Here is a 19735-nt window from a genome sequence, read left to right on the forward strand (position 1 = left end):
TAACGTTGGGCTTTGCAGACTTATTGGAAACCTCATAAGTTTTACCCCTCAGATCTAGGAGTTTTGTAAGAATTGTGATTTTGTTTCCGAGGAAAAGGTTCCTGTATTGGGAAATCGTGGAATTACCACACTATTGGGGGTATTCAGTCTGTGCTGCTATTTCCGACTGTGGAAATAGCGGCACTCTACTATTCAATGCTGCCATTTCCGTCAGCATTGAATCTGAATTGTTGAAAATGGATGCGAATTGGACAATGAGCACCCTTTTCAAACAGTTCAGATTTAATGCTGACTGAAGCGGCAGTATGGAATAGGTGAGTGCTGCTATTCCAACAGTCGGCAGTTGGAACATTGAGTACCGACTGTCTACTTACAGTTGGAATGGGTCGAGAACGGACTTGAATCAGGTTGTCACGAACGTCCCGACAGTCTGATTTGGGACATAACACCCCATTAAGTACTCCTTGTTGCCTGTTTGGTGTAAACCAATGGTTTTTTTTTCTGTTAATGTTTTTTTTTTCTGTTTTAGTGTTCGTAGTCTTAATTTTTTTTTTTTTTTGGGGGGGGGGGGGGGTATTTTTAAACCCCCTACACCACCGTTCCCTCCTCCATCTCCATTTATATATGACCTATTACAAAACTTGGTCCATCAGAGAACCCCTACCTATATTCTCCATGTATCTTCTAAAATCTCTGCAGCTTATTACTCAAGATTGTTTATTGATGTATGCTGTATTTTTTGTATTTGATAAAAATGAGATTTAAAGAATCCTGTACTGGTCCAGAAATGTTGTAGTTTGTGAAAGGCTTTATTTTCTTTCAGGGTGAGAGCCGAGGCGGAAGAGGCAAGACAAAAATCTAAAGATGAAGAAGATGTAAATTCATTTATATATTTCTCTTTACTGTACCATGTAAATGGCATTTCCCAGAAATGACTGGGTAGGAGTAGCTTATTTTCTTTAGTCTTGGTAGAGACTGTTTTCTGTCTGTTTATGTTGGCAGATTCTGTTTGTTTGCCTATTTATTTACCATAATATTACACAGTATTTGTAGATTGTGTACATAGGGCCTAATTAATGTTTGCACGCAATGCTGATGTTTATGCAACTGAGCGGTTATCGACAGACTGAGCATGCACTGTGCATGTGCCAAGGTACCTTTTGTGAGGCCTTGATATATCAACAATGCAAAATAACAGAAAACCTTTATCTCTTTGGCAACATATAGTACGGTGATCTGTAAATGAATCCGATGTTAGAAATATGTTCATTTTGTTTTCACTTTAATAGAATCGCTATTTTAACTTTTTTGCTTATTTAGAAATTCGCACAAAAATGTAAACTCATTGCTTGAAAAGAGTATGGGGACAGTCAGTTTGTGTGTTTAACAATCTATGACCTTAAAAATTAATGCAAAATGCGTACCACTAATGAATTTTTTCTGAATTTGTCTGCTACAGATGTTGAAGGCAGATGACGTGTGTTGAACTAGATTGTTGTCTGTAGTTTGTCCAACAACCAATCGCACCACTACAATTAATATTTATGATGACAGTCAATTTTTATTATGATTATATATGAGGCTCTGGCTCTTTTTGAAATTCTTAGGCAGGTATTTAATCCTCCTGCAGCCATTCCCGACGGGGGAGATGGCTGTGGGGCCCTATTCAATGCAGTCTTCCCCGAGAGCATTGAACAGGGGATCTCTGCAGAACGAGCCTGACTTCACAAGCAGTCACGCTTGTTATGCCGGGAATTGACGAGCTCCCTGCCGCAGCTTGCCGATTCCCGGCTGCAGCTCGCAGCCAACCCTCCTTCTCATCCCGCGGCAGGTGGGACATTGAATCCCGCCTGCAAATTCTTGGTCGAGCAGACAGAGAATGGGACAGGATCAAGGCTGTCTGGCCAGCCCGACAGCCGTGACCCAACATTGAATACCCCCCCTTAGACTGTACTCCAATTGTAATTGCTTCATCCTACAAAAGTTTGCCTCCATTGTGTGTAGTTGGTTGGTCTATTTTAATAGTTGACCGTCTTACTGGTTATCCCATAAAATTAATGACCTGAAGTGAGTGATGTCATGGTTTCCTTGTGAATAGATAGGTTGAACTCTCATTAAACATGGGGTACTTGTGTATTTTGGCGGCGCCCATCGTATCGCATACCATAAGGCATACGATGGTATGCAACGCAATATCGCGCGATATTGTACAATGGCATACAATTTTAAAACTGTATGCCATTGTATATGGCATACAATGCCATACAATGCGATGCGATGCGATTAAACATTGTATAAGCACCCTAATGGGTGCTTACAATGTTAAATGCACCCCCACGCCACCCCCCCCACTATAAACGTGAACCCGAAGCGTGGCAAGCAGCGGCGGTACGCGTCCTCCGACCTTTTCATACCCCCACTATCCACGTCGGCGTGGAGTTGAGAATAGAAAGTGTGGCGAGCGCAGCGAGCCACCGTGCCCGAAGGGTGCTTATACAATCTTTCATCGAATAGGGGGCAAAAATCGCGTTGCATCGCATTGCATGCCATCGGGTGCATGGCATGCGATGCGATGTACACATCGCGCGATGGAGATCGGGGGCGCCGCCAAAATACACAAGTACCAAACATGGTTTAAGGGGGGAATTCAATCTGTGCCGATATTTCCTAACAGGGGAAATATCGGCACTCGCCTACTCAATCAATCTCATTAATGACCGTCCGATCAGATTTATTTTTTTTTTTTTCTAAGCCTGATCTGTTTTTTTGGGAAACGTCCGTGGATTGTCGAATTCACAGCCGTTTTTTGACAATCCGCCACCTTCTTCACCAATCCACAGACTTTTTAAATACTCTAGTTGGAACATTGAATTCCAACTGTCAAGTTGCTGTTGAATCAGATGGGAACGGCCTGGAATTCTGACTGTCGGGATGTTTTGACAGTCGGAATACCGGATTGAATACTGGATTGAATACTGAAAGTAAACTCTAAAGTGGCTGTCTCTATTGTGATACTAGTTAGTGGATTTATTTTAAAGTATATTTGTTTATGTATTGTTACTGGTTTATATTGAGTTAGGCACAGTGCTAAGGCAATCGAGATATTAAGGATTTTTATTTTTTATTCCAGTATAAGTCATGATAGTGACCCCATCCATATACATAAATCAGCCAGCCATTCCAAAAGTACACTTTTAATAACTCCTGTAAGTGTTTTATTTAATATTGTCATTTCTGGTTCTGCTGCTAGTGACAAGGGAAGGTCCTGGATTTCCTGTTTTATACAAAGTACCATTGTATAATATGACACACGATCATTACGTGAATACCTTTATCCTTTTAGCATTTGTAAGCTTCAAAAATGAGTGAATAACATTTTCTTCATTAATCACTTGTCAAATTAAGTAGGTCGGGTTCTGTTTCCTTAATCTATTAAATAATTAAATAAATTAAGCCTATTTCATGAACTTGTCCATTCAGGTACATATCTAGCTTCAAACTTCAAATCACTTTACTTCTGTTTCATTCTTGACTTACCTAAGCTGATTGTCAGGTTAAATGGCAAATCCCAGTACTATAAAGAGTATAATGTGATGCAGACAGGACACCGTTGTCAAGAAGTATATTAGTTGAAGTTTATTAAATTGATGGAAGATTGGAATCCCAATAAACTCAATATGTTCTTTATGAAACCCTATTACCCACACGTCTGTACTCCTTTTCCTGGTACAGAGTGATGTGCCCACAGCTCAGAGGAAAAGGTTCACACGCGTGGAGATGGCTCGGGTACTTATGGAAAGAAACCAGTATAAAGAGAGATTGATGGAGCTTCAAGAGGCCGTTCGATGGACTGAAATGATTCGGTATTCATTAACTATTCTCTGTTCCTGCTGAATATAACCTAGGAAGGCTTAACGACTTTAATTTAAAATATATTTTTTTAGTTTTAATGCAAGGTTTCATTTCTGAATTAAATGCATTTATTTGTATTCCCCTAAAAATTGTTTGTAAGCATGTGTTATTTTATTTTTAGTTTTGGGTCATGTTTATTTTTCAAGCGCTTATTTCAGGCTTTTTGTTCTTTCTTTCCAGAGCATCAAGAGAAAATCCTGCCATGCAGGAGAAGAAGAGATCAAGCATCTGGCAATTGTTAGTATTCGATCATGGTGGGAATGGTTTCCATAAGTTTTAGCAAGTTAGTTTAATTTATGTTAAGTACAAAAAAACTGGGGCACAGTGGTCATGTCTAGTTGGAAATAATTTGTACAGAACATCTACAATGTAAAAATGTAACTTGTATGCTTGCATATAATATTGTGCCCTCTCTACTGTGCATCTCCATTACCACCATAGGTGACATGATCAACACCGCTCCATATGTTTAACACTAATACGGTCTTTTAGATATGTCTTCTACTCTTAAAACAGAATACCCAAGCCCAGTGATTTCAAAACTTTTTTGAATCATGGCATTCTACAGTATAAGAATTTTCTTTCATGGCTCCCCTTAGTTTCTAATTGAGACATTCAGAATACTAATTAAGTAAATTGTAACTATATGTCCTCCTTAGGTTTGCTTATGTGGTTTACTGGAAAGAACAAAATTATTTACATGATTCACTTATGTTTATCCACATTTTATGTTTGGAAACCACAAGTACTGGTTTTCCCAATTAACTTGACCTTTAATAATTTTATTTGGTCATGAACCACTACCCCAGGACACCTCTGCAAGAATCTAGAGACACTTCAGGTTGCCACGGCACCTACTTTTTGAACCATTGTCCCAGCCACCACACGTCTGAAAATACCAGTATCTTAAATGAGCTAGGTTTAGGCTATTCACAGTAGCTTGCCACTTGTGGGAACTAAAATGATCAAGGTCATTGCATTCTACATCACAGTTCCGTTAGAGCCCGGACTTTTATGGCGTCTATATCAAAATAAACTGTTCAAGGGAAATTCAATGACCTGTGGGTAATAACAGAGGTAGCCTATTTCAAAAGGCTGGTTAATGCCTATTAACCAACGCCCGTTAAAACAAAAAGTTATCGAACATTAATGCATGAAATCCAAAAAGTTAATGTAATCCTTTGTAGACAGGTGCATGGGACTCAATAACTCCAGAGCCCCTGGTTGGTGAAAAAAAATTCCCTTTTTAATGCCCAGTGTGGGGCTGAATAGCTGCAAGGGGATCGCTTTGTTGCAGGACATTACTGAAACTAATTGAATTCCGCCTAAATCTCCAGCCAGTTACATTTTGCCTACTTTATAAGTAGAGTAGGAAAAACTCTCCAACTTCTATAATTCTTTCCTAACAGCAGTTCTTTTTTTTTTCCCTTCCTTCCTTCCTTTTCAGTTTCAGCCGGCTTTTCAGTTCCTCAGGCACTGCTTCTAAAAAAACAGATCTCCCTGTTAATGTTAAGTACAATGCTCCAACCTCGCACATCACTCCCTCCATCAAGAAGAAGAGCAGTGCCTTAGCCAAACTTCCGAGTGACAAGTACAAAGCGTTCGACTTCCTCAGCGAAGAGTGAGTGTTCAGTTTCCAAACCTCTCTATTCTTTAACCGCTGGTTGTCATCTCATATTTGCAATACACAGCACTAATTGCCTATGGAAAGATTGGGAATGCAGCTTATCGATCTACAAGGACTCTGTGATATAACTGCACCTATAGTGTCACTGGGTACTTATGAGCTGATTGGCTGTGTGTTTGGATAATATGTACATGAGCGTTTGGAGATTATTTCCTAGTTTAAAAACTTATATTTCAGGAAAATACAAAGCTAAGCTGAAATATACCTCCTCCAAACTCTCCAGTTCCTTAAAAAAACAAACAAAAAAAAAACAATCCTGAAAGGTTCCAAACATTTTGTAAGGGTTACAGGTATTTTTATTTTTTTGTTGCAGCTTGCACTCTAAGTGGCCTTTTATAACAATATTTATTCTGTTAAAAATGTTGTTCACAGTGTCTCTGTGGGTAATGAAGCCTCTGTAGCCTCCCGGCGAGAACAGAAGCGGGAGCAGTACCGCCAGGTGAAGGCACATGTTCAGAAAGAAGATGGCCGCATACAGGCATTTGGCTGGAGTCTTCCTCAAAAGTACAAACCGGTAACGTGTGGTTCATAAATGCTATAGGTTATTTTAGAACTATATGTACCCTCTATAGGACTTAAAACTACAGTACATACATAGTGTGTGTCTAGCACTTTAGAGATCTACATGTAGTTTTGCACAGTAGCTAGTGTCATTTATTTGTTAGATCTGCTAGCTCTTCAGTGACTGCTGGCTTATTTCACATTGTAGTGCCTTAGCGCAAATAAAATGACATACAATTAAAATGTTACTGGAACAGATAAAAGTGGTGTCCCAGGCACTGGGTATATGCTATTTGCAAGTATTGGTTTCATTTGGATTCTTGAAAACAGCTGAAGAGATCCAAAACAGGGATAATAGATGTCTGTGCTTCCTATTTACATACCAGATAGCAGTTTGTCTGGCTTCCCCAGATTGTATTGTTGGAAGTTACAATGCTGGATGTGGCCTCACCAACATGTTACAAAGTGCAATTGTCATAGATGGATTGAAAAAAATTCAACTTTTAAGTGTACGTTCTATGCTTGTCCCTTCAAAACGATAGTTGGTGGAATGGGACCTGGATCTCAGGTGCAAGTAAAGCAAAAAAGAGCAAGGAGCAAATACTGTAACCGACCCGAATATAAGCCGAGGCACCTAATTTTACAACAAAAAACTGGGAAAACTCATTGACTCAAGTGGGACCCCCACTCGAGTATAAGCCGAGGGGGGCTTTTTAAGCATACAAAATGGTCTGAAAAAGTAGGCTTATACTCGAGTGTATATAGTATGTATCTGAGCAAACTCTTTTTATTTTTATAAATTCTGGGTGATTTTACATGTAGCCAACAAATGCTTTTTTTTTTTTTTATAAACACTGCAGTTTTCGGTAGATTTTGGACACACCCCTCCCAAATCTAACTAATTTTACATCTACCCCAGCTGCAGTGCAATATAGTTTGCCAAGGTGAACAGTTACTTGTTTTACCCCTTCCTCAGAATGAGTCTTCTAGTTCCCTCATTACAGTACATACACTGTTATTTATAAACTTACAACTTATAAATTCTGAAAAGTTGCATTGAAATGACTGAAAATGTTTTTTTGTTCCAACCTGACAGCTTACAAATGGTGGACAAAATGAAGGCAAAATGAAGAATTTACCAGTTCCTGTTTATTTAAGGCCTCTGGATGAAAAAGACACATCAATGAAGGTGACTATCTGAGTTTTTAATTGTAGAAGGAGAACAGGTTTATTTATAGTTATGTTTTACTGTTCAGTTTACTTTTGTTTGTCCTGTTTTTTATTGCTTTTTAATGTGGAGGATTTTTATCTGAATGCTTCCAACTGTTGTGGCTCCGAAAACGCAGCTATGCTGATGAGGCGTTGGCGGACATGTTATGCTTGGACTTGTAGAGCCACAATAGTAGGTGGCCTAAACCTGCAAGTTTATGTAAATTCAGGGTTATAAAAAAAAAAAAGTGACCAACTTCAGAGGGCTCTGGAGTGCGCTCTACTGCTCCCAATGAGATAAAATGTAAACTACAGATAATTCCAATTATACGCTAGTAGTTTGTTTATTTTAAATTGTCTATTTCATAAATTCCCTGCAACGGAGTTATGTTGGTTCTGGTAGAAATGTTTTACTATCAAAGCTATTTCTTGCAATATAGGCATGATGTTAAGATGAACTATGTTGACACGCACTAGAACACGAATGGGGTTTTATTTGTTGATTTCTCAAATAAATACCAGTCCTTATATAGCGCCATATATTGTTTAGTTTTTGTTCAACAAATTTTTATTTAACAAATGACTAGCAAATCATTTGAATTCTCGGTACTTGTTTCCTAGCACGTATGGCATCTTATGCATTGTATCGCATGCCATATAGCCGCATGCGATGCGATGTGATTTTGGCCCCCCTATACGATTTTTAATTGTATAAGCACCCTAATGGGTGCTTACAATGTTAAATGCACCCCCACTATGAACGCCAACCCGAAGCGTAGCGAGCCCGCGAGGGGTGGCGGTACGCGTCCTCCGACCTTTTCATACCCCCACTATGCACGTCGGCGTGGAGTTGATTTTAAAAAGTGTGGTGAGCCACCGAGCCCGAAGCGTGGTGAGCGCCCGCGTATTACTTTACCTGTATTCCGCGTCCGCACACCACGCTTCCCGCTCAGTGGCTCGCTGCGCTTGCCACACTATCTAAAATCAATTCCGCCTCGACGTGGATAGTGGGAGTATGAAAAGGTCGGAGGACGCGTACCGCCGCCCCTCGCAGGCTCGCTGCGTTCGCCACGCTTCGGGTTCGCGTTAATACTGGAGGTGGCGTGGGGGTGCTTTTAACATTGTAAGCACCCATCACGGTGCTTACACAATTAATAATCTTATAGGGGGGCCATTTAAAATTGAAAACACCCATTAGGGTGCTTATACAATTTTAAATCGTATACCATCGCATTGTATGCCATATACAATGGTATACAATTTTAAATTGTATAACATCGGGTGCCTTCGTGTAACATCGCATCGCATACCATTGTAAGGCTTATGGTATACAATGCGATGGGCGCCGTGCTAGCAAATAAGTACCGAATTCTCTGTATTTTACATTTTTATCTCAGAGCAGTAGAATGCACTCCAGAGCCCCCTCAAGCGAGTAAGTTCTTTTTTGCTAATGCTATATATGTGTTTTATTTTGCCCTCTTGGTTTAGTACACCGTTGTACTTACAATTGTTATTGTCTACTGAGCACCCTTTAATGCACATTTCCGAAGATTGTTTGTGTAACCTACTGTACAGTGCTCTAAAATCTGCGTGGGAAGCAGACTCTTTTCTCCAAGTCCCATTTTGCTCTGGTCAACGCATAGGACTTTTATTATGGTAACTTTCACGGTGCATGTACATGCGATGGGCCAGGAAACATACAACAAATCATTTTTTGTACCTCATGTTACCTGACAGCTCATTTTCCTATTATCTGTATTACAATCCAGGAGTTCTGTGATCATATGAAAGCACAAAGCTGGTTTCCATAAATCCCAGTAGACTGAATAAGGTTATTAAATCGGAGCAACTTACATTTACGCCCCAATGTGCTTTTGTTCACTTATGTGATGTGAAATAAGAGCATGGCAATATTATCGGTTTGACAGTGCTTATTCTTCCACAGCTGTGGTGTGCAGTTGGTGTCAACTTGTCTGGGGGAAAGACCAGAGATGGAGGCTCCATTATCGGAGCCAGTGTCTTCTATAGCGACCTCTCAGGCTCTGAAATGGAGAACCAGAAATCCAGAAGTGAAACCCAAAGCAGTTTAGAGAAATTGGAACAAGAACTCAAGGTATGTTTCAGAGGCATAGATTGTATTATACAGAATCAATATTGTTCTGTAGTATTAAAGCTGAATTCTAATGAATTGCCCATATTTTAGTATGGGTTCTATGATTTGCCTACTTAAATGGATACGATTTTAATTTTATTTCAGCAGAGATATATATCCACACTGTAACAAAAGCTTAGGGAACACAAAGGTTAGGTCACTTTCCGTTCCTAGACTATAGAAATGTGTGTTCTGTTTGCACAGGTGCAGCAGAAGGAGTTGAGACACCAGGATGAATTATCCAGTCTGGTGTGGATCTGCACTAGCACCCATTCGTCAACCAAGGTTATCATCATTGATGCCAATGACCCAGGAAACCTGTTGGATAGTTTCATAGTCTGTAACTCTCACGTCTTATGTATCGCTAGTGTACCAGGTAAGACTGTTCTCCCACATTGTGGGGCAGATGTATGAAGCAGTGATAAGGGAGGAAAAGTGAGCCAGTGAAGAAGTCGCCCATGGCAACCAGTCTGCTGCTCTACCTAATTGTATAGTATGCAAATTATAGATGTTACTTCAGTGCTGATTGGTTGCCATGGGTACATTTTCTCCACTGGCTCACTTTTCCTCCTTTATCACTGCTTCATACATCTGCCCCTGTGTGCGGTGTTAGTGATTTTATGCATGCCTTTTTTTTATTTGTGTAAATCTATTCATGTTATACAGATTTAGCAAAATCATATTGGCAGTTGATATTTCTCTGCACCCTTACAGCTATGCAATAGAAATGATGACAGTCTTTGTTGAGGGTAGAGAACAATTTAATGTCCTAGTAGTAGGAGACAAACTTTACTCAGAGCATTGAGTTTGCTTATCGTTACCCAGTCCTTTGGGCGCTGTAGTCTGGCTCTGGACTTATGCAGATAAGCCTATGATGGCATATGTTTCTCCTGCTCGGGTTTGGATATAGTCCATCTCTGCCATTTATATGCGTCTGTATGTGTCCGTGAGAGTCTGGTTAGCTGATTGCGGCCTAATAGCTAATACCTAGCCCGTAGCTTGCGAGACTGTTTGTAGCTCTGTGTGATGCGTTTCTCAGCCTACCGCCATTAGTGGCTGTTTCCTCAAGAGTGACTGCCCGTCACGCAAAGCCCTTTTTGTCATAAGGTTACTCCTATTATCCAATTGCTTTTTAACTCCTTGTTTGCCAAATGTGCTACATATTGCATAAGAGATATCCACTAGTGTTTCCAGACCTCTCATTTCTTTGTTTTTCACATTGGCTATACATTAGTAAATATACATATATGACCGCAAATATTTCTAAAGATCTGTAGCTGTTGTCACTAAGAAATAACATATATAATTGTCTGAATATAAATTGTGTGGGGTCATTCCATAAAAAGTACAGTGCATCATTCACATTTCACCATGTACTATCTATCTAATCGCTTTCATCAGTTTTCCCATTACAATGGATTGTTTCTTTTGGGATTAGACTTCCAACCTAGCAGAATTGAATTATTCTTGTACATTTAAATTATGGGTGTATGGGTGAGAAGAGTAAGAGTATGTAAGTATCTAATCTACAGAAATCCATTATATTTCTCAATTTAAGAAGAGGGTACCTAGCATAGTGCATCGATATTTCTATCAGGACATATGAGTATTTTGTTTAGACGTGTACACATTCCTCATTGAAGTAATGCACATGATTTGCATTTGTGCTACATATACTGTAGTTACAAATGGACCCAGGGTGATTCAATTTATTGCAAATTATTACACAAAGATGAGATATAATCCACCCCTATCTTTTCCTATTATATACCATAATGCTGAAGGGCAAAAAATCCATCTATATGTAATGGGAGACTAGAAGTAAACTGACTGGCCTCCATGTACCTAGGGTGTCTGACATATCACTCCAAACATATAATGTTATTTAGTTCTATGGTATCATTCAGTCCATTTGGTACCAAGTTCCTCAATCTGAACATCCAGAAAGCCTCCTTTCTACAAAGTTGTCGCTATCTGTCACCACCTTTTAAAGTTATTTTAATCTTTTCTGTGCCTTTTAATTCTCAAATCTCCAAAGTCACCATGTGGGCATGTTGCAATTTGTCTTGCTAAGGTTTCTATACCTTTTTTAAGGATATTTCTAAAATTTTGTAAAAAGTGGATATTAAAGCTACGTGTGGTTCTGCCAAGATAGTGTACTCCACAGCCGCATGTTATCACATATGTGTTAATGTTCTTGGTTCACTGCTAATGTGGTTCTGACTTCTTCATAGAGAGAACAACAAGCAATTAATAGCTTAGTGTTATGTGCTAGATTTTTACGCAGCGCTTTTACTATACAAACAAAGATGAATTTATGAGCACTCATTTGTATAGCTACAACCTTCTCCATTTGCAGGTTCAGCAGCTTCTGAATAGTTTTCTGTGGGATTTCAGAAGTAGGCAGTAAGTTTGTGTTTCTCTAGATTGTATCAAAAGGTTTGCAGGTTAAGTTCCACTTGTGCATGAAGGCAGATATGTATATTTTAAAGGAACCCTGAAGGGGATAGTTACTCCTAAGTTTTTTCAATTAGTATTGTAGCTTTTCACAGATTACAAGGCTGAAAGTGTGTTTTTTGCTGTTTGTAGCATTTAAACCTATGGTAACCTACAGAATAAATATCTTGAGGGATGAATGGTGTTATGGTTGGTCCCCTGTTATATTGGCTAGCTTGATTGTATAATGGCTAGATATGTGCAATGCTTTAGTATTGTGTCATACATGTTACATATTTAGACCACTGCCTTTTTTCTTTTCCATACTAGATCTTAATATTGCTTTTCTTTTTCCTGCTATTGTTAAAGAATGGACTGTTTTAGCACAATGTGATATTTTGCAGTTACCAGATTTGTTGCTGTGTTACAGGTGTGATGGAAACAGACTACCCCACAGGAGATCCTGTGAAACAAGACATAGACTCTGGTCAGACAGACAGGTCCTCCTTATCAGAAAGCCTAGTGAGCAGCACTTCCTCTACTGACCTGGCTGTAGGGGGAGTCAAAGTAACCGCTGCCACTGCGGAGGACATCCAGACCTTCATAGCACAAACACCAAGTGTCATTTCCCCAGAGGCAGAGATCAATCCAGGTAAAGATGGTTTGCAATTTTTGTTTGGTGGATTAGCTAATCAAATTACCCCATTCCAGAGGGTGTTCTTCTAAGGCTGGGGTAGCCAACTCCAGTCCTCGAGAGTTACCAACAGTTAATGTTTTCCAGATCTCCTCACAGAATCACAAATGAAGTAATTAGCTCCACCTGTGGATCTTTTAAAAAGTGTCAGTCAGTAATGAGTGCATCTGTGTGCTTGTGAGGTGAGCTGGAAAACATGAACTGTTGGTAGCTCTCGTTGACTGGAGTTGGCTACCACTGTTCTAAGGCATCATCTTACACATTCTCCCCTATCAAATTCTATATGTTTATCAGCTGTTACTGAAGCGTTAAGGGGGTATTCAATGTCAGGGACACGGCTGTCGAGCTAGCTCGACAGCCGTGACCCTTTCCCATTCTCGCTTTGCTCGAATGAAACTCGGCAGTCGGGATTCAATGTCCTAAGCAGCGAGAAGGGGGCGTGGCCACGAGCTGAGGCCGGAAATAGTCGAGCTCCGACTATTTCCGGCTTTTCTTGGCAGAAAGAGCCAGACCGCTTCTGAAGTCGGGCTCGTTCTGCCGAGAACCCCTGTTCAATGCTGTCGGGGAAGACCGCATTGAATAGGGCCCCGCAGCCATCTCCTTCATCAGGAGGATGCACCCCCTCTTTGGTCCCTTCTCGGGAACACTGCAGACTATGGGGTTTATTTACTAAGATGGGAGTTCTTTTGAAGATGGGATGTTGTCCATAGCTAACACTCACAATCTACGCATTTTTTTAGCACCTTCTAGAAGATAATATAATCTAGTTGCTTTCCCATAGCAACATCCCATCTTCAAAAGAACTCCCATTTTAGTAATTAAACACCTATGGCTGTAGAGGAGAGGCTGAGGCATAAGCATTAATTACGTAAAACTGTGGACGCTGAAACTATACTATACCCACCTGTTGACATCTAGTTTATTTAGGAGCTAGGGTTTTATTTTCATTTATAGTCTCATTTTTTTTTTTTTTTATTCTTGGTGCCTGAATCTTCTTTTGAGATCAGGCTCCATGGGAGAAGCTATTAGGACGTCTCCGGCAGCCGGTGTCTGTCTTACATGCTGCTACTCGTGTCTGACCCGGGAGAGTTTTCCTGGTATCTGCAGGTGCTCTGTGTTTGTGATCGATCAGGAAGCCTCCTTTTTTACGGCTATGCCTCAGAAGCTGCAGCATTCCATTTTTTTTTATTTAGCGCCTGCAGGAGAGGCGCAAGAATTTGAGGTTTTAATTAGATCTCTTTTCTAGCTGGGCAATCTTTGTGTCACAGACCTGGGCCTTTAAGGGGAAGACCAAGCTTTTATTTCCATAAAAAAAAAAAAAAATTTTAAACATCTCCCATGACCAGAATTAAACTGCTGCTTCAAAAGAAGCTGCAGAACCACTTACTGTCCAATGGGGGGTAGTACTCAGCCAAAAGAACTACACTGATAAGGACCAGAGCAGAGGTTTGGGGCTTTTGGTCCTCTCTGGTAAAGCTCTTTTAGGTCACGTCATTAATTTCCTTAGCCTTATCAATCGTGTGAGTCGTTTGTGTGAGTCCCTTACTGCTTCACAATTTTTAGCTTATAGTTATGTGGGCTTTTCCTCACTCTTCCATTGTCTCTCCTTTTCTTTTTTGTGGGAAGGTTGACTCTGGGTATACGCTGTCAGGTTACACTTTTACCTTATCAACCTGTTTCAGTGTCTGGCCTGTTTTTCAACCATTTATGCAGCGTTTGTTGTACGTACATCCTTTCTCTGTTTTACCAGTCCTGTCTCGGAACCTCCGTGTTGCCTTTAGAAGTGCTTGTGTGGGCTCCTCTTTTGGCCTGTGGAGGCTTACTTAGAAGTGGTGATTCAGTTTGTCTAGCTGGCAGCTTTATCTGCTGACTCTCATTTTCAGATTTTTCCATTGTGTGGGGGCAGGGCTCTGCGATCCACCATCGTCCTGACCAGTGTGTTTTCCCGGTTCTTCATGACTAGTGAGCTTGTATTCCCAGTTTTTCATCCTTCTGATCCTGATGTTCTTGTGTTCTTCTTGACTATTGTCCAGACATTGCAGGGTTTGTGTTTTGGGCCATGTTGAACAGTCACATGGTCATTTTTTTACACTGACCAGAGCGGATGGCCTGCCTCCATATACTCTGTGACTCAATAGATCACTTCACCTATTTCATAGGATACCGGTGCCTGAACAGATTTGTATGCTTGCTAGTCGTGCTTTAAATGCTGCTAAGACATAGGGCAGTATTCAATGAAAAAAATTCTCCGTGCATGGCGAGAGATTTTTTCTCTCGCCATGCACTCGCCCTGTTCCGGAGGGCTCGCTGCCACTCCTGCTCCCACTATTCAATGTGGTTAAGACTCGCCGCCACTCTCGGTGAGTCTTAACCCCTGCAGCGGACGAGCAGAACCTATGTGGAGGGGAGGTGGGCTCCCCGGGACCCAGGCAGCACAAGCTGCCCCCCCCCCCCTATAGCCAGCGGGGGACCCAGTATTCACTGCACCCGATCGTGCATATGTAATGATCGGATGCAGTGACTATATGAATATCTAATGAGCGACTCGATCGCTCCGGCCCCCTGCTGGCTGCTCTGTAAAAAAATAAATAAAAAAAAAATTAAAAAAATATATATTTTTTAATTAAATATATATTCATGTGCTATAAGCACATGAATAAAAATAACATGCCCCTTCACAGAAAAAAAATCCTGATTTCTTTTTCGTCCACTAGGGGGCACAGGAGTTCACGCTGGGTATGAGAGGTGAGGTAGCAGAGCGTGCACCAAAGAGTTACAAAAATGTACCCAGCATGCTCCCTGCCTCCCTTCTCCCTCATAACCTGCCCCCTGACCCTGGGTCACCAGTTTTTTCTTTGGTGCCATGGAGAGTCGTCTTCCGATCAATCTCCTGGAATTGAGAGCAATCCTTCTGGCTCTTCAGAGGTTGGGGTCCCTCATCCGAGGGTGCCCTGTAAAGATCCGGTCTGACAGCACCACGCCCGTGGCCTTTATCAACAGGCAGGGCGGGACACGCATCAAAGGAGCGATGAAAGAAGTCTCCAAGATATTCAGGTGGGCGGAGAAGCAGATTTCTGCAATCTCTGCAGTCTTCATCCCAGGGGTTCTCAATTTTGAGGCAGACTTTTTAAGTCGGCAAGATAGTGTACGCATTCCCCCTGTTTCAACTCCTACTTCACCTTCTGTGGAAGTTCAGGAAGGAGGGAGGAATGATGATCCTAGTGGCCCCAGATTGGCCCCGTCGAGGTTGGTACGCGGATCTATGGAACCTGTTGGTAGCCTCTCCTCTGAGTCTACCTCTGCGTCCAGACCTAATTTCACAGGGGCCATTCCGACACCCGGACTTGAGTCGCCTGGCTTTGATGGGCTGGCTGTTGAGGTGTCCCTCTTTAGAGGTTTTCCGGGCACTTCAATCGTCTCCTTTCGAGCCTCTGGAGGAGGTGGATCTGAAATGGCTATCCTGGAAGGTGGCTTCTTGTTGGCTATTTCCTCAGCACGAAGGGGGTCTGACATGAGTGCATTATCATGGAAACCGTCTTTTCTGGTATTTCACCCGGACAGGGCGGTTCTTTGTACCAAACTGGATTTTCTTCCAAAGGTGGTGTCTGAGTTTCACCTTAACCAGGAAATAGTGGTGCCTTTTTTTTCCAGGTTCTTTTGAAGCTTCTCTTGATGTAGTCCGTGCGTTGCAGATTTATCTTCGCAGGACTAAGTCAACTTGTAAGTCGGGTTCACTGTTTGTGCTTTATGGGGCCAATAAGAGGGGCTGGCCCGCTTCCAAACAGTCCTTGGCGAGATGACTCAGATCAGTGGTTCGCCAAGCGTATCTTTCCGCACTGATTACTCCCCCGGAGGGGATTACTGCACATTCTACCAGGTCTGTGGGTACATCCTAGGCCGCTAATCGAGGCGCCTCGGCTGAACAGCTCTGTAAGGCGGCTACTTGGTCCTCTTCCCAGACCTTTATCAAGTTTTATGCATTTGATACCTTTGCATCGGCTAATGCACAGTTTGGTAGACATGTGCTTTCCGCAGTCCAGGAGCGTCCCCCACCCGTAAGGGGACAGCTTTAGGACGTCCCAGCGTGAACTCCGGTGCCCCCTAGTGGACGAAAAAGAAAATAGGATTTATGGTCTTACCTTGATAAATCCCTTTCTTTGAGTCCATAGGGGGCACAGGAAGCCCTCCCAGACGCACCTGGTAGCGGGGCTTCCTATGTAGGAAAGTTCCATGGCTTTAGGGCCTGTATGCTATGTGGGTGTGCGTTTGCTCTTCCTTCTTCTCTGGCTCTGCTCCTACCTTGGGCTTGCTAACGAAACTGGTGACCCAGGGTCAGGGGGCGGGTTATGAGGGAGAAGGGAGGCAGGGAGCATGCTGGGTACATTTTTGTAACCCTTTGGTGCACGCTCTGCTACCTCACCTCTCATACCCAGCGTGAACTCCTGTGCCCCCTATGGACTCAAAGAAAGGGATTTATCAAGGTAAGACCATAAATCCTATTTTTTTTACACCAAAATTTAAAAAAAAAAACTTTTAGTTTAAAAGTTCACATTCCAGTTCTCCATGAAAAGATGGAGAATTGCTACACGGAGAGACACGGCGAAAATCACTTAAAAAGACGGCGAAAATATCACATTGAATAGGGTGGTTCACTTTTGGAGAGCAAAATGCTCCTTCCAACGCGAAAACAGCACAAACTCGCCATAAAACAAGGCAAATTTTTCTCATTGAATACTGGCCATAGTGGCATGGTACCTTGGGTGAGCAGCTGTGCTGAGAGCATTGGTCAGTATAGAATTTTTCTCCACCATTTTCCAGATTCCAGACTTTGTGGCTACAGATGCCAGTATTGACAGTCCGCTTTGTGTATGGCTGGGCAAGTGCATGACACCCAATCACAACCCCTTCCCCCGGCCAACTTGAGGCTTGGTTTGGGAAGTCCCATAGTCGGCAGTGTTCCCCAGACAGGATGAAAGAGTCTATCTCTTGGACAATGCATTGACTCCCTAGTTTTGTTTGTTGTACTGTTGCAGGATGAGGACTCCTTTACGGCTATTGGATAATAACTAAATTGCTTCAGCAGGTGGGTGGGCTTAGGGGTGGAGGGGTTTAACTATTTAGTGCCTACTCCTCAGTCTCCCCTCTAAACCCACAGTCTGCGGTGTCCCCAGATGGACTTAGGAGTTGGTTTTACGGTAAGTACAAATCATCTTTCTTAATGAGTGGTTGGCTAAAATAAGTTACAAATAGGTTCTTTCTTTACACACTATTTGGCAGGAATATTTGGGATTTTTATTTGGGTATTAACTACTTGTAAAACAAAAATCAAGTGGTTTTAGGCACTTTCCTCGCTGAAACCCTAAAATAAGTGCCCTGCTTGAGCACACTTCATCTTGCACTTATGAGATCTGAAAAGAGTGAAATAGGATGTCCGTTTGGATTGATGATTCTGCATATCTGTTGGTATTATACTTCAAGATGTCCTGAATGCACATACCTATTCAATGCGGCCGTTTTTAGATGGTTTTTATGCCGATTCAGGTCCAACTTTGTTAAAGTCGAATTTGCATTGGCAGAAATAGTCGAAAAACAGGCGCATTTTAGACTAAAATACTTGGATCTAGTAATTTGCCGATTCACGTGTTTTCCGACTTGCCGTTTTTTTCTGACCGTCAATAAATTAGCACTTGAATTGAATAGGTTGGAATGTAAGTTCGACTGAAAATCACATTTTGGGTTTCTGGAATAATACTGGTTGAGTATGGTAGTGACTACTTGTATAGGATGTCTCCTAAGTTTATTAACTTAATTGTATGTTTAGTAAGCCAAAGGTAGGATAGAATATTGTACTTATCCTAAAGTCCCAACAACATAATCTGATTGCTGTCACTATTGCACTTCAATGAGACCGAAGCAGCAACAAGGTTCTGACACAGCATGCACAACGTAAATAGCTAATAATAAACCCATCACTGCATCGCTTAGGGAGAGAGCTAGTTACAAGGGCATGTTGGATATACATATTAAAAAGACAATACAACTGTGTCATTTTAAAGTTTTTCATCAGTTTTGTTCTTCTTGGTGCCCAGATCCAGATTCCACCAGTTCCGAGCTGGATGATAACATTCCCACTGCAGAGGAAGCCACAGAGGCTACTGAAGTTGCTGAGGGCTCCACAGATGATGTGGCAGACATAACTCAGCCTGGGATCTATACAGAGCATGTTTTTACTGACCCACTAGGTGTACAGAGCACGACGGACGACAACAGCTGCCAGGACAGGTAAGCCTTTATATTATACTATACAAATGCTCCAAAGTCAAAGTAGACATGCTGAGATTATGATGACTGTAGTTTGGAGCGCTCAGAGAAAGTTCTCCTTCCTAATGATTGTGCTTATAACATCGTCTTCCAGATAAAGACTATTGTATATTTTTTTTACCCGTGTGTAATCATTAATCCAAGTATCAGAATGTTAAACGGTATAGAACCCCCGTCCAAATCACAGTATTTATTGGCAGACATTGCAGAAGAGGAAGGATTAATAAGGGACTGTCAGTGTAATATGCAAGTCATGGGTTGCAGTGCAGGATAGGTGTGTAAGAAACCTGGAAGTAATTACAGGGGGTTAGTGTTAGAGATTAGGGTTAGCATGGGGGGGGGGGGGGGGGGGGGGGTTGTAAAGATTAAGGAGAGGAGTTATGGTGGTTTTACTCTCTGAAAAACATTACAATTAAAATCTAGAATTATAGGTAAATATAATTTTGCTATTGCTGGAGGTTTCCAGAATGGGATGTTTGATGTAAAGGTCATGTGAAAGAATTTTCAGACTTCCTGAGGAATGCTGCAGTCTGCAGGAATGTTCACTGATAACAGAGAAAAAATATCATGGTACAAATATGTTTGTAACCTTTCTGTAGTCCAGTGTTTTAGTGACCTTTTTAATGCTTATTTTTCTTCTTAAATATATGCTTTTTCATAAATTAAATGTTTTTATTAAAGAGTGCAGAGCTGGCCCAAGCCATAGGCAAACTGAGCCTAGGGCCGGCTCAGCTTTAACAGTAGTGGTAAGTGGGGCCCCTGATGGACGGCTGAGGAGAGCCAGCAGTGGTAGTGCCGGTGCAGATGTAGACAGGCTCTGCTG

General features: G+C 41.6%; 1 protein-coding gene across 4 annotated transcripts in view; it reads left to right on the plus strand.

The window, feature by feature from the left end:
* SPAG9 (sperm associated antigen 9) overlaps positions 1–19735 on the plus strand; it is a 113169-nt gene that overhangs the window by 77145 nt on the left and 16289 nt on the right. For all 4 annotated transcript variants that reach the window (XM_083148289.1, XM_083148290.1, XM_083148291.1 and 1 more), the window contains 10 exons: positions 824–875; positions 3733–3863; positions 4093–4149; positions 5360–5533; positions 5972–6113; positions 7197–7289; positions 9255–9422; positions 9666–9837; positions 12328–12549; positions 18681–18873. In XM_083148289.1, the coding sequence (XP_083004415.1) occupies positions 824–875; positions 3733–3863; positions 4093–4149; positions 5360–5533; positions 5972–6113; positions 7197–7289; positions 9255–9422; positions 9666–9837; positions 12328–12549; positions 18681–18873 (1404 nt within the window). The remainder of the gene's footprint in view (positions 1–823; positions 876–3732; positions 3864–4092; positions 4150–5359; positions 5534–5971; positions 6114–7196; positions 7290–9254; positions 9423–9665; positions 9838–12327; positions 12550–18680; positions 18874–19735) is intronic.

The sequence above is a fragment of the Crinia signifera genome, chromosome 6, assembly GCF_055691185.1.
Source record: "Crinia signifera chromosome 6, ASM5569118v1, whole genome shotgun sequence".
Lineage (NCBI taxonomy): Eukaryota > Metazoa > Chordata > Amphibia > Anura > Myobatrachidae > Crinia > Crinia signifera.